Source organism: Octodon degus, unplaced genomic scaffold, assembly GCF_000260255.1.
Source record: "Octodon degus isolate 3935 unplaced genomic scaffold, OctDeg1.0 scaffold00085, whole genome shotgun sequence".
NCBI classification, from domain to species: Eukaryota; Metazoa; Chordata; class Mammalia; order Rodentia; family Octodontidae; genus Octodon; species Octodon degus.
Window position 1 is genome coordinate 482,106 of NW_004524661.1, and position 16,341 is coordinate 498,446.

Genomic DNA, 16,341 nt, shown 5'->3' on the forward strand with positions numbered 1-16,341 from the left:
AAAAAAAAAAAAAAAAAAACCTGACACCCAAAACTAAGGAAGGAAATGTTTATTTAGCTCACGGTTAGTGGAGGTTTCAGTCCATGCTCAGCTGGCTCAAGGCAGAGCAGCACATTGCAGAGGGCAGCTATTTCATGGTGGTAGAAAACAGAAAAGATCAAAGGGAGGAGCCCTAACAGCTCCCCACTCCCTTCATTATACTGAATTTGGGCTATCTGCCCCCAGGTGGGTATGGCACCTCAACACATAATCCCAACTTGGATCATGAATTAATCACAAACTCTAGGAGCTGCCCAATTGACTGTATGAGGCTTTGGGGGGACAACTAGACATGAGTCGTAACATGGTTACATATAATAATTTACATTCCCTCCCCTTAATTCTTCATTATACCTTACAATAGTGCTGTGGCATTGGTACTTTATCATTTTATGCAGAAGGACAAATTTTCTGTGTGCTGTAAGCAAGCCCAGAGGAGAGGGCTATATACAGAAGAATAGACAGAAGGTTGCTTAACAACATTATGTTAAAGAGTAGTTCATCTCTGAGACCACAGAAGAGCATAGTAGGAGCATTAGGGCTCTCTAGAAAAAAAGTCTCTTCCTCTCTCATCAAGCTGCAATTTCTTTGCAAAATACTTTCTGGTAGTTAAAAGAGAACTAGGACTTCTGGTACCAGACAAAATAGCAAAAGCCCAGTTTAACCTCTATCTCCCAATTACAACTAAGATTTCTGAAGAAAATACAAAAAGCAAATAGCTCTGGACAAAATACTAGGGTGATAATGAAAGTTAAAAGTTAGGGACAAGTGAGGGTGCAAAACCATGGAGTTCTAATGGCAAAAGGACATCTTTAAATTGTAATAAAAACAATTGACTCAGAATTCTATATACCACAAAAATATTCTTCAGAACAAATGTAAAATACAGTCATTTTCAAGTAAAATACAGAGATCGTACTTCTAAGCATAGACATAAGTAAAGTGAAACTAAAACCTACATTATATAAAAACCTATACATGAATGCTTAACTTACAACTATATTTATAATTGACCCCAATTGGACACAAATAAAATGTTCCTTACCTGAGGAATAGATTACCTATGGTACCTCCATATAATGGGATACCATTCACCAATAAAAGGGAACATATTACTGATACATATATTACTGAATCTCAAATGCATTATGCTAAGTGAAAGAAGCCACAATCAAAAGACTAAAATAGTTCATAATTCCACTTATATGGCATCTGGAAAATGCAAAACTATAGGGATAGAGAACAGGCCAGTGACTACCAGGCATTACAGGCTGGGGAGAGGGATGACTGCATGGTAGCTTCAAAGGAATGACTACCACCTTCACCACCATCATCACTTTTACAACTGCTGCATCTTGAATGTAATGCTAGTAACACGCCTATACATTTGCAAGAATTGTAAGCAAATGTAAGTAGCTTACTATTGACTTTATATGTTGAAAAGCAAATTAAAAAATGCAAAATTTGAAATCTTGATACATTTTTTCTAAAGAAAATTCAATTGACATTATAATTAGGTAATTGCACATATGTATAAATTAACAAGAAACAATAAATTTATTTGAAACTTTTGTTATAAAACATGATTTGAAAATAAAGTTTATTTGGTTTATATACTCAGGGGGAGTTCAGAAATCTCCAGAATACAACGCTACTATTCATGTTATCAATGTATAAATTTTGATATGCAAATGTTTCCAACTCTGTACTCTATCTGTAGCTATATGGTCACAATATTCATTTTTTAACCTGGTATTTAAAAGAATAGATTCTGTCATAAGTGTTACTATATACATTCACACACACAATAATTCATGTTAAGAAGAAAATTAAGTCATGCAATTAACTCAAAAGCTCTGCCCTGAGTCTTTCAACTTAACAAGATTTGTGAATGCATGTCATATTAATTTATGTTCTATAGGGATTGACTAGTAAAGTGTTACAGATTAAGTTTTAACCTACCCGGTCAAAGAGCGCAAAAAGTTGTCTCAAGACATCTGAAACAGGTAACTTTAAATACTCTGCAAATTCTTCAATTCCAATTTTTCCTCCCTTTGAGGAACTTGCAATAGATGCATATTCATCCAAGTGCTTACGAATACCATCCCAATCTAATCTACACCAAAGATGATAAAGAAATGTTATTAGCCATTTCCAATTCATTTGAATATCTTGTGAACATTGTTTGACTGCTTGAGGGAAAAATATGTGATAAATTTGGAAAGAAGAATAAAGCAGGTACCTAAAAATATATATGGAACACATAATTATGAAAAGGATTTAGTTTTTCACAGCATTTCCTAAATATCTGAGGGAAGTAGAAGTAAACAAGAAAAGCAGCATAGTAGAATAATAAATGAATTATGAGGAAAAAAATGAGAACAAAATTCAACCTAAACACTTCTGAGTAAGTCAACAATACTTACTGAGTTGTTACAAAAGAAATTATAAACCTTGTATTCAAATCTTGTTCTCAGGCTGATACTGACTTTATAGTTAAAAAATTTGTGACAGGGAGATTCATTAGACTATATACACTTGCTCCATATCAGTTAAAACAAATCACAGTGATGAACACTGGAAAATATACCATGCCGTACATCAACATCCCGTCATTGCCTTATAAACTGAACACATGACCTAACATACAACTAAATTTCAATGGCTAGCTCTACTTTTTAAATTCATGGAAGTATTTTGAACATAACGCCAAAATAAAAGCAAATATTTTGCTACCAACAAGATGTAAATGATGATGTTTTATATCATCTATGGAAATATTATATTTATGTTATCTCATATTGAATTTAGATAACAGTAACTGGTTCTGCAGCAACTTCCAAGAGAGGATGTTAGGTCTATTAAGTCAGCAGGATCTGAAAGTTCCTAATTAGAGCTAAGAACACAATGAATACCAGCAAGGGGGAGCTTAAAGGGTTATTTCTCTTTTATACCAAATAGCTCAAAGGGAATATTCTAAGTGGTTTAAACTATATCATAATGCACAGAGGTATATTTGCCTTAAAAAAAAAGATATCAAGAAAAACAAGTTTGATCTAGGTAAGTATGTAATGATCAGTGGGACTCAAAATTACTATTACAGGGGCTAGGGAGATGGTTCAGTAGAATAAGTGCTTGCCTGGCAAGCACAAGGGCCTGAGTTCAATCCCGGTTCTGCCAGAGAGAGAGAGAGAGAAAGAAAGAGAGAGAGAGAGAGAGACAGAGACAGAGACAGAGACAGAGACAGAGAGAGAGAGAGAGAGAGATCCTCAATCTAAAAAAAAATTACTATTACACAAATTTTCCACAAGTGAAATTCTGGCCATGACATGTCAGTCTCATGTACTTGTGACTCTTTTATAAGAAGGTCACGGGACTAACCAACCACTCTGAGGCATTTCCAATAGAAAGACAATATATATGGATTCATGTTTGCAGCTATGTCCTGATTTCACTCTGTGACTGATGTACATATCTTGGAGTGAACTATTTTAGAAAAAAACAAAAAGCTCAATAAGTAAAATGGGAGAAAAATCCAAAATCCTAGCTTTCTTCATAAACACCACATGGTCCTAGAGCTGAGCAATAATAAAGCAAGAGAAAAGAAATGTAATACAATTTCAGCTTCTTTTTGAAAACTTTTATGGAAGTGTAGTCATATTAAAGCCCACTTACTTCAATTTCTGGCTAATTTTGGTAAATTCCACCAACCCGGCTTCCATAGGCAATGTGAGCTGTCCTGCCGAGATCATCAGCCTGCAGTCTTCATACGTATGATCTGTTACTGGGATTCCTAGTGCTCTGAAAGTATTTTTAAAAAAAGAAAGAAAGAAATTCAATGTTTTTTTTAAAAAGTTATGATTTTTCATTAGGCTTGAGTCAATCAGCAAATGTTAGTCAATAGAAAAGTGTTTACCATTTTTCAGTTCAGTGACTACCACTTTTCTTGCCAAAGGAACATGTTTCTCTGATTCTTCACAGAATTACAAACAAATGGCTCAAGTGAAACTCTTCATGCCTGCGTGTGTAGCTGATTTTTTTGTTTTGTATTGAAACAAGGACAACAATTGTAGTTAATGGTGTCATGGAAAATACTCCAAAGACAGGTTCATATTCTGTCTAGGTCTTTTACCAGACATGGACCCTTCAGTATTTGGCCCTAAGCTTCGTTCTTCTCATCTGCACATTGGAATATTGTGCTACTTCACAATGGTATTGCAAAGACAAAAGTAAGAATGCCTGTTTAAACCAATACAAGGCATCTGTACATGCTCCAAATGAAAAATCTATCCAAACCATTCTTTTTGTTTTGCATTTTTATAACTACAAGTCAGCCTTTTTGCTACAGTCTTGTAAAATATTGAAACAAGTTGACACTAAGCCGATGTCTCTTCTAGACCTAACATCTCATATTCCCAAAGGAGTACATGACTCTCGCTGTGCACCTCACAACTTCTGAGACTGAATGATATGAAGGAGATTGAGAAAAAATATATTAATAAAAACTGATAAAAACCATTCAGTATGCAGAAGGCTGCACAATACTTGAAATAATGGCCTAAAGATTATTCTTCATACAGTTTTATTTACAAATTTTCCTGAAAAATCACAAAATTACATCCTAAACTATATTTAACCTTGCTCGATCATTGTAAGGAATATTAAATTTTGAATGAATGCAAGCTGAACAACACTTTTCTTCTACCTAATACAGGTTTTCTGGATAATAATTATTCTACTTCTGAATAATAAATATTTTATTATAAGAATATTTAAGATGAAAAGTACAACTATAAAATATTTCAGGAATTATAATACTAAACAGTACAGCATAACAGTTAAGAGCTGGAGCTTTGCTAACGGAATACGTGGATTTAAGTCCAGCTCAGTAGGGAGTTGGTATAATTTTAGTCTGACTATTTACCTTCCAGAGCCCATTTCCTTACGTCATAGAGCTGCTATGTGAGCAACATTAGAAAACACTAGCAAAGAGCCTGCCAAGGTACATGGTAAGTATTTATTAGTAGCACTTAGCAGCTCCACCATCACCTTATGTCTGTTTTGCTCCTTACCATTTTCACATGCTTTCATCATGTATTTTTCTGCTTGAGTCTCATTAGTAATCAATACCATGAGAAAAATCAAGGTAATAATTTTAATCCCCGTTGCACACACGAAGGGAAATTTTGAAGAGATCATGCTCAAGTTTGTGCAGCTACACAATTTTCTTTCTTTTTTTTTTTTTTAACTCTTAGGCCTCTCCAAATTCAGAAAGCTGCCTAGCCAAATCCTTTCTATTTTTAGGTACATTTTGGGAAACCAAAATATCTGATATAAACTCTCTCAGTCCCTAATACTCATCTTAATTCTTATGTTCTTTTGACTATAAACTGGAATTACCTACAATATTTAAATGGCAATGGAATACCCATCTCTGACAAAACTAAACAAAAGGGGACATAAATGAAGGATCGTTTTGTATCTGTATATACAAAATAGGATATATACATAGCTATTTTCTCCTAATTCAATGAGAAAAAAGATTTGTACTAATTGTGTTTGGACAGGATATCATGTCTGCATCTTGTAGCATGAATAACTACTATGAAGACAACAATATGCAAAGTATTATTATAACTGTTTTACTAACCTGTTTTGAAACTGTCTAATTGCTATTTCTTTCTCAATAAAATTAATAATAAAAAAGTCATGAAAACATATGAAAGAAATGGAAGAAAAATAACACAAAAGCAAATTTTGTAGTTAACCTGAACATTAGACAAAGCAAGCATACTTACCAAAAAAAACTTGCTAAATATTCATTGTATTTTATTTATTTATTTATTTATTTATTTATTTATTTATTTATTTTGAAATGGTAGATTGGAGATTTCACTACAGAAAGTAAAATGATTACAACAAAGTTTGGGGAATTACATGATGCTATCTTCAGGCTGATTACAAGACATAAATTTTTACTAGTCATTTAAACAAAATGATACCAATCACAAAGAAGTTGTAAGAAATTCAGCAGAAGAAGCAACTCAGAGTAAAATCATTGCAGAAGAGTGTAGGTAGTTTTATTTTCAGATTAGGTTGCTCTTTTGCAAGGAGAAGTTCATACTTCAATGATTTCATTGTATTTTAAAACAAGAATTATTTTACTGTGAAATGTATATATATATATATATATATATATATATATATATAGAGAGAGAGAGAGAGAGAGAGAGAGAGAGAGAGAGATCAAATTCAGCTCTGAAGCTAAATTTGAAATCCCTATTGGATTTTTAATAACAGAAAAACATTACTGCTGGCCTATGTGCACCAAACCTCCTCCTGGGGGGACTGCAGGAGGTGATGCCCAGGGAAAGGCTGTGCACCCGGAGGGTCTCGAGGCTCCCTGGGTGGTGGCAATGCAATAGCACACTCTTTCATTACAAGACAGGGTGATTTAACTAATTACAACACTAACCAGGTAAAACTGCCTAACGTGCAGGTAAGTACCTTACATTTTTCAATTTCTAAAGCCTGAATTTATAGCTATTCCTTCATAAAGGTAACTTTTTTCCTTTTCTGTGCATCTTTTCCATTTGCAAACTTTCTCCACTTTAGTGCTACAATCATTCATGCCTTGGAACTCTCTTAGGCAACTGGATGGAGCTGAGGGGACAGAAAGCAGCCCAGCAAGTCACTACTGAGACTGTCACAGGGTTTTTTGACAGAGACGAGCCAGTTAAAGAGATTTCACTTCTGGAAGGCACAACAGGTCCCTTCTGATCATCCACCTCCCTTGTCTGATAACGATGTATCGCCATTAGTTTGGGGCTGTGGCTGGAGAAACATTTATAGTTTCATTGACTGTGCCTCTGAGCCCATTACTGATTAAAAGGAGTTGAGAAATGAGGCTCCCACAGGAGGAAAAATGCCTTAGAAATACGTCAGGTGACATACACTAATAATTTCAAAGTATTTACTGGTCAAGCTCATACAGATACTTACTCTGCCATTAAATTCCGGACTCTACTGGCAAAAAGAATGGGATCCTTTATTTCTTCATCACTTGGTGCCTGAACAGGCATAAACTGAAAGACAAAGACACATTTCCATAACTATTCTTAGTCCTAAGACAAGAAATGCGAAGAAATGTAAGGCATAACCTATCAACATATTTAAGCCTCTACTTCTCTACATTTCTTTTTTTTATTGTTTTAATCAATTTTATTGAGAAACAAATAGCAATGAGACAGTTTCAAAAATTAATACATTGTATACTGTTGTCTTCATAGTGGTTATTCATAGTATAAGATGCAGACATGATATCCTGTCCAAACACTATTAGTACAAATATTTTTTCTCATTGAATTAAGAGTGGCTGTATATCCATCCTGTTCTGTATCTATGGTCCTTCATTCATATCCCCTTTTTTTGTTTAGTTTTATCAACAGAGATGGGTATTCCATTGTCATTTAAATATGGTAGTTGTGTGAATTCAGCAAAATATTCCAATATAGTCCAGTAGTCCATAATAGTAGTTATCCATAGGACTGGCAATGTCAGAAGTTGTTGACTTGAGCCTTTTATAGCTCAGCTTATTAATATGGTTTTAATTTTCATACTTCATTTTTTAGTAATGTTCATTGAACATTTTTCTATTTTACTAAGAAACAAATGTCAATGAGACACTTTCCAAGCTGATTAATGGGACATCTTCAATAATTAGTACATTGTGCATTGTTATCTTCTCAGCAGTCATCCACAGCACAAGAAGCAGCCAGGACATCCCTTCCAAACACTAATACTATAAATCCTTCCTCACTGAACCAAGCAAAAGCAGCCATACACCTATCTTGACTATTCTGTATAAACAAATACAAAATGATTCCTCCTCTGTATCCCTCCTCTCCAGTTCAGTCCTGTCAGAGATGCATATTCTATTAAGCCTCTACTTTTCTAGAACATCATTTAAGGATGCTTGGACTAATGAGGCGTACATCCAGGCCTTGGGTCTGCCTGTATACCAACTTGGCGAAAATATCCCTTCAACTCTAAAAAGAGGGCTCTGATCCCCCACTGCCCTGGTTGTCCCGAGGGTGAAATAAGCCACTGTCGGGAATGCTGGGAGTTATAAATCTGTGGCTATTAATATACTCTCAGCACTGCATTTTTCAACTCCCACTCCTTTATATAAAATATTCTATTTTCTTTTCTTGTTTATTTTTATAGTTCTATCTTCTCTGCCCATTCCAATAGCAATTATATATTTTTTTCATTTATTTGAACTTGGTTTTATTATTTTTTCCACTTCAAAAAATTTTAGTATTGGCTTCCTAGTTTTTTCCTTAACATCACATTTTGTTATATCATTTTTAATTTTACTTTTTTTTTCCAACCTGGTATTTTATGATGCCTCATGTGTATCCTCCTTGTTTAGAGTTATGTTTTTCTAACCCTGACACACCTGTGCTGCCATTTTCAAGTCATTACATATTTTGGAGGCACCTACAATATTCACTCAAAGTTGATTACCCCCCACTCAAAAGAAGATCTCGGTTTTGGTAGGACAGATCAACACACCATGATCCGTATATGCTAAGTGTCATTACCCTTATGACCTTAAATATAGAAATATAGATGGGATGGAAAAACTTCATTAACTTGCCCAGTGTCACATAAGTTTCATGGTCTGGATATAGCCCAAGGCTTTTCAGACTTTATTTTTCCTAGTTACCATCCTTTCTGGAGTATGGAGAGTCAGGGATAGATAATGATAAATTATGCCAGGGGCAGGAAAATGCAGCCAAGGCTGCAGGTGATGCCTGGAGAGAGGGTATACACAGAAGAGCTAATTCTGTAGAGGGTGCCCTACAGAACAGCCAATACTTTATCATGAACTTCGAAGGATAAGCATGACTTTTACCACCAGTTACCATTATGGGATTATAAGTGGTACATTGGTTCACAAACTTAATTCTTGTCCTTGATTCTGGCCATGAGTTGGTCATGAACCAGCCAATTTCAGTGGTTGCAGTCAATGTTAGCCTAATAGAGAAATCTGTTTCATCTCATGACCAATTCGGGTTGCAACCAGAATTATGGTAAAAACTAAGTTTGTGAACCGAGGTAGGTGCCAAGGTAACTAATAACAGGTAACGTGCTAAATGTGTTTTGTATGCATTTTTTCATTTAATTCTTCCTCTTTTTATCATAAATAGAGTTTACAATGATTCAACTACTTACTAAGACATCACAGCTCAATTCCATTCAACAATAATGCTTAAACACCTATTACATGCTAGGCGTTGCACTAATTGAGGAAATGTGGTGGTAAAGTCCTGTTCTCTAGAGGTTTTTCCATGCAGTGCAGAGGCAGTTTACGATGCAATGAGCTAAGCAACCCGAAAGAGCTACCATCCATCAACCTACTGTGCACTGGATACTTTATGCTACTGTCTTTATATGATTGGGTCTTGCAGTAAATTTGTGAGGTAAGTTCTACCATTTCCACTTCATAGGTGAAGAATGGGGCTTGAAGACATTAAACAACTTAGCCAAGGCCATCTGTACATAGTACTGGTGGGGCAACTCTTTGAAAGGTAAAGAAAGATTTGTGGAAGAAATACTACCTTTTACCCAACAGACCTGTTTTCAAATCTTGTTCATCGCATTAAGAAGCCTATAGCAGTGGCGACTCAAAATAAAGTTTAAGCAAAGCAGTGACAAGACCAGGTCCCAGTATTTGCACAATAAGCTGAGGGGTAGGGAGCGAACACACCAAAGAGGGGAAGGCTAAGAGCAAAACACCTGGAAGCTACTTCAATGGTCTCATGAGAAGCCTTGAGATTTGGAATAGAATGCAGAGGATAACGGGGGTACAGGAGGCATTCTTAACATTAAGTACTTAGAACTTACAGAATAACACACATTTATTTTATGAACTTATTCTCCAAGACAGCAATAACATGCCACAGAGAGAGTAGATGCCTTGAAAACTCAAGGCTGAGTGCACCTACAAAAGATACCTCACCTATATAGGGCCCAGGTCCTTCTGTCTAATGATGAAGTCTCCTTAGAGAATCTCTAAGGTCCTTTCCAATTAGAGTCCAGTGTGTAGCTCTCTATGGAGCACTCCATTTCTCTTTAAAGAGGAAAAATAAACTAAGCCACCAGAGGTCCCCACATCACTTAAATATCCAGAGCAACAAATTGCAAATGTTTATTAATAAAAATTCCTTCCAATTTGATCTAGTAAAATTTCCTACATATTCTTAGTAAGAAATTTCAAGAAACAAAACAAGTTAAAATCAATGTTCATAAATTATCTGACAAAATAGTATATGAATGTTAAATTGTAACTTGCCAAATCATTCTGCATTTTTAAAGCAAGAAAAATGACTATTTATACTACACTTGATTTATATAGGCCATAAAACACATGCACATAAAATCTCCAAAAAATAAATTGCTGCTGTGCTGTTAATCAAATATAATACAATGAACTATGAATTCAGCTTCTATTAGCACAGGTAATATTTTTCATCAAATGACTTTTAATAACTTTCCTATTTCCATGGTGTTTTATCCTTGAGGAAATAAATTCCACTGGGAGCACAAAGTAATTGAAAGCCTGGATTTGACACTCTTGGGCCTTGGGGGACCTGCACCTTCTAAGGAACAACTGACGGAAATTCTAACAAATAGTCACCTTCCCTAGGCTACAACCTGGCCCTTTATACCGCATTTCAATTCTGTACCAAGTCATGCATGACTCAGAGCGCAGCATGAGCAGAAGTATGAGCATAGGCTTTATTTGGAAGAAAGGTGAGCCAAAGAGAGACGAACTTGGCTGCCATTATCTTTTTATGGCTCCTTGCACACATGCAATTCCCCAGGGACTTTGGGACTCAGTTTCCCCTCCTTCCTCCACCTTCTTTCATTATCAACAGTCACAGTGGTGACATGGCTCCATGTGGCATCTAGATTTCATGGTCCCATCCCTTGGTCATGGATATTCTTCTGAACTCTACATCAGCCACAGAAACACAGGGCTCAAACATTATGACCCTACTGTCTTTCTTTCCTCTGACACATCCTTCCATCTTTTTCTCCTCATTTCCCTGAATATTTTTGTCTCCCTCACCCAGTCTTGCATAGGCCATGGCAACCAAGTGGGCACATCAGGACCTGCTCATCCTTCTTCTTTCCATCTCTCTGGCTTCATCTGTGTGCCCACCTACCGTGGACCTGGGAGCTTTTCTGCCACCTACCGTCTCTCATTTCTGCTGTACTACAGTGGATATCACAAATCTTCTCAGATATTTCTGCTCCTGCATTTGTATCCCTGATGGAGACTGCTGAGGGAGACTTATCTACTTTACACATACCCTATGCTTTTCAAGCTGCAATTCCCCTTTTTTCGCAGTGTCCTGATCACATTTTTAGACAGAGGACAAGCTAGGAAATTCTATTTCTTTTTCCACTGTACTGGAATGGATCCCACACATCCATTCCCCAGCCTACTTCAAATGTTCTCCACTCCTTCACATACTTTATTCTGCCCCATCCTGCACTCAGTGAGGAGGACAAGCTGACAAGTTTTCTAGAAAAACAGCTCTTGTTTGTGATTTTGACTCAGAGTCTCCCATTGGCTCTTTGGCTAAACTACACATAGTATAAAGCCAAAAATCCTCAAAAAGTTATCCATAAACTACAGCCAGTCCTCTAGATCAGTGGTCAGTAGAACCAGCTTATTCATTGTTTCTACTAAAGAAATGATGAGCAGAAAAGGAAGATGGATGACTGACTACACCATGATCAATCTTTTCTTGTAACAGAAAAGACTTTTAATCTCCATCTCAATGAGTGTGCAGCTCTAGGCTACACACTTGTGTTAACACATTATGAGAAGAGAAATATCTGTACAAGAAGGGAAGTAAAAGTTGATACTGAACACTTGCTACATGTCCACAGATATGCAACATTATTAAATCCTTATGACCCTATACAATCAATGTTACTATCACCATGTTTCCAGTGAGAACACAGGCTTAGAGAGATTTAAGTAATTTTCTTAAACACAAACAGATATGCAGCAACAGAACTGGAATAAAAACTCCAGTTAACACTCTTTATAACACACCATTTTTCTACTAGTACTTATAAGTTCCAAACTTTAACAAGTTCTAGGATAAATTAGTTTTGTGAAAGCAAATGTATACATGTGGTATGCCTGTGTACTTTTGAAATGGATTTTCTAAAAGGCTTGTTCAAGCATGTCCAACCTACCACATGTAGGATACATGTAGGCTTAGATAGCTAGTTATATAGCATCTGAAATTATAAGGTTTTACTTTGGTGGATTTTTTTGGGGGGAAGACAGTAACTGAAGATTGAATTATGGGCCTTTCTACTGAGCTACATCACAGCTCTTTAATTCTTTGATTTGAGAGAGGGTCTCTTTAAGTCACTCAATTACTCAGGTGAGGCTTGAATTTGCAATGTTCCTGCTTCAGCCTCCCAGAGCGCTGGGATTATAGACATGGACCATGATACCTGGATTTATTGTGTGATTTGTATGGATACTGTTCATGACTCAGTTGGGCAGTAGGCAAATGATGACTGTGTAGGCAACAATGGAATGATGTTTAGGATGGCTCAGGGCAGAGCTACCTCTGTCCCCCAAGGCCACCAGTCAGTTAAATGGAAGCCTGGGTGTATCAGATGTTATATGCGTTTGTGCGACTTGGCAAGTATAACACAATTATTACTGACAACAGTATTTCAGCCTTCCTGTGCATGCCTATCTGTGAGGACAAGTATTTATTGTTATTGAACAAGACTCTTTCGCTTCACTCAGTGTGGCCCAGGCAAACCAAATGGTTGGATGCCTAGCACTGTTCATGATAAGTGCCCTATAAAGGTACATCATATTTTTTACCCTTAATACTGTGCATTTGCCTTAACCTTCCTATGTTCAGATAGGCAAATACCACTGTGGTATAACCGTAGGCAGAAGAGCATAATGTGTTAACACAAGTGCATAGCCCAGGAGCAATAAGCTATACCATGCAACCCCAGGGTGTTACAGGTGAAAGCCAGCTGGCTTGTGTATGTTCATATAATGACAAAACTGCCTAATATTACACTTTTCAGGGTGTAGCCTTGTTGTTTAGTGACACATAATGGGGTTTGAACCTTCACTAAGTCATTGGCACTTTGAAGACTTAAAAAAATGTATATAGGTGTTGATCAGAACTTTCTTGATTACAATCCTTTCTTAAATCAGATATTATTTTTAAATTTAAAATTCATTTCTATTATGGAGATATTGTTCATTAGGAATTAATTTAAGCCTAATGACAGCCACCATAAACTTTGTGGAAGAATTTTACAAAGTAAAATATGTCTATACATGTACGGATTAATCATTCTTAAGTCTCTAAAATATAAGGGATAGCTTCTGAAGTCAACATACTTGACTGCATCCTGAGAGATATCATAGAAAGAAAACTGGACAGTCAATGTGAAGGTCATAGTCTATTCAGAATCGAGTTGCTGCCCACACGGTGTTCTCTAGTCTGCCTTAGCAGGAGTTCTTTCTCATATGACCACTCAGCAAGCTCTGACTTTATGTCACAGTGTACAGTGTTTCTTACCCACTCTCATGTGCCCTGGGCCTGTAGGTCACAGCCTACTACAGGTGTACATGCAAAGTAACTGGTTGAAAATGTGACCAGCCAAAGACACTTATGTCCATTATGCCACATGATAGTTCAAAGAATAATTTCCAGTAGGACCATTGTGTAAACTATACATAGCTTTATCACTGTTCAAAGATGCCAGAGACCAATCCCCAGGGCATAAGATTTGGAATTTAAAATTTTAAGATCTTAGAGTCAAGAAAGTATGACTTTTTCCAAAAAAAAAAAAATCTTGGTATTGAAAAAGCAGAAAGGGATTGGGAAAAGGAGGAAATAAGATATGCCTAAACATTGATTTCATTATCTTAGGCATTCAAGTTTGGGTAATTAAAGACTTTGGTAATCATAGTTCCTAAAGGGAGATTTAGGAAACTAAATGATATAGCAGTAAATTTACTAAGATGTCCTGGGACCCAGAAAACAACAGAGTGTACAAAAAAGCAATTTAATAATGCACTTGAAGTCTACTTTTCTTTTTCTGATTCTGGGAACAGATGCCATGACCTTGTACTTGCCAAGCAGACACTGTGCCATGGAGCTCTATCCCAAGCCCTCAAAGACCACCTTCAAAATAACAAAAATAAGAAAATTTTTGAATAATCATATTGAATTATGCAATATTCAAGAAGCTCCACAAACATGTTTGGAATAATAATCAGGATTGCCATCAACTTTAAAATTAAAAAAAATGCAGCACATTCTACACAACAAAGACCCCTGAAATTGGAGTTAAGACATGAACTAAGCCCTTTCATAGGTTCAGTGTGGGGCAATTCAGGCTCGGCCTCAGCAGAAACACTGGCAAAGCTGGAGCCTCCAAGGTAGGGCCCAGCTTTTCAGAGCCTCAAGCCAATGTATGAACATACAGTGGCGGAAGGATGCTGGGTGATATTTTTAACTATGTTCAAACAGTACAGATTTAAAATATTCACATATCATAAGCAAATTAAGATGATATCACCCAAGTGATATCATCTTAAATCTAAATTAAATAATGCAAAAATAATAAATTTAATTATTTGTGGATGATATGATACTCTACATAGAAGATACCTAAAACTCTACTTCTAGATTTAATAATAACTAAATTCAGTAGCACAGCTACAACATCAATATTCAAAAACTAATAGCCTTCCTGTACATGGATAACAATCTTACTGATAGAGAAATTAGGGAAATAACATCTTTCACAATACCATCAAGAAAGAAAGAAAGAAAAAAAAAGAAAGAAAGAAAGAAAGATAGATAGATAGATAGATAGATTTAGGAACCAATCAAATGAAGGAAGTAAAAGACCACGACATTGGAAAGTATTGTACTCTAAAAAATGAGATTGAAGAGGATATCAGAAAATGAAAAGATATTCCTTGTTCCTGGGTAGGAAGAACCAATATATAAGCAAACAGCCATACTTTCAAAATTACTATACAGATTTAATGCAATCCCAATCAAAATACCACTAGCATACCTCATAGATCTATAGCAAGCAATCCTTAAATTCATTTGGAACCAGAAGAGACCTAGAATACCAAAGACAGTTCTGAGCAATAAAGCCAAGGCAGGGGGCATCACAATCCCAGATTTGAAATTATACTAAAATGCTACTGTGATTAAAAACAGCAGTAGTGGCAAAACACCAACGTGGGGATCAGAATAGAAGATGCAAAATCACCTCTAGACACATTCAGCCACCTTATCTTTGACAAAAGTGCCAACACCTTCAATGAAAGAAAGACTCTTTAAAAAATAATGCTGGAAAAACTAGCTTTTTCACATTTCAAATATTAAAATTAGACCCATATATTTTACCATGCATTAAAATAAAATCAAAATGGATCAAAGATCTAAACATTAAAAGAAAAACACTAAACCTGCTGGCAAGAGATAATAGGTAGAACTATGTAGGCACAGACTTTGTGAACTAGAGCCCAGTTGCACAGGAGCAATCACAAGGAATCAAAGAATCAACAACTGGGATCTCAACATATTAAGATGCTTCTTCCCAGCAAGAGAAATGACCAACAATGTGTAGAGACGATCCTCAGTGTAGGAAAAAAAAATTGCCAGCTATTCCCCAGACAAAGGACTACAATCTATAATTTATAAAGAACCCAAGAAATTCACACCCCTCCAAATTTAAAGACCCAATCCAAAAATGGGCATCTGAAATAAATACACTTAAAGTAGAAACCACAAATAAATATATTGAAAATGTTCAATATCATTGGTCTTTTCATATATGCAAATTAGAACGATGCTGAGGTTCCATCTCACCCCAGAAAGAATGACTATTATCAAGAGATCAACCAATCGTAAGTGCTGGCAGGGCTGTGAGGAAAAAGGAACCCTCCTCCACTGTTGTTTGGAGTGTAGACTGATGCAACCCCTGTGGAAAGCAGTGTGAAAATTGCTCAAAAAACTAGGACTAGAGGCATCATTTGACTAAGCTATCTTGGTATTTTCTTGAAAAAATTGAGGGTCTGCTAGTTAACTCAGTTGTTTAAGTGCCTGCTCATGCAAATGCAGTCAGGCACAGGTGAGCACAGTTCGATCCCCAGATCCACATGCATTACCAGATCTGCCCTTAAGGCTGCCTGAGCCA

The 16,341-nt window shown here is 36.1% G+C and overlaps 1 protein-coding gene across 1 annotated transcript in view; it reads right to left on the minus strand.

The window, feature by feature from the left end:
• The window catches only part of Lpcat2 (lysophosphatidylcholine acyltransferase 2), an 83,489-nt gene that overhangs the window by 40,827 nt on the left and 26,321 nt on the right, over positions 1-16,341 (minus strand). The window contains exons 10-12 of the mRNA XM_004637014.2: positions 7,042-7,124; positions 3,715-3,840; positions 2,002-2,155 (exon numbers count right to left, since the gene is read on the minus strand). Coding sequence (XP_004637071.1) covers positions 2,002-2,155; positions 3,715-3,840; positions 7,042-7,124 — 363 coding nt within the window. The remainder of the gene's footprint in view (positions 1-2,001; positions 2,156-3,714; positions 3,841-7,041; positions 7,125-16,341) is intronic.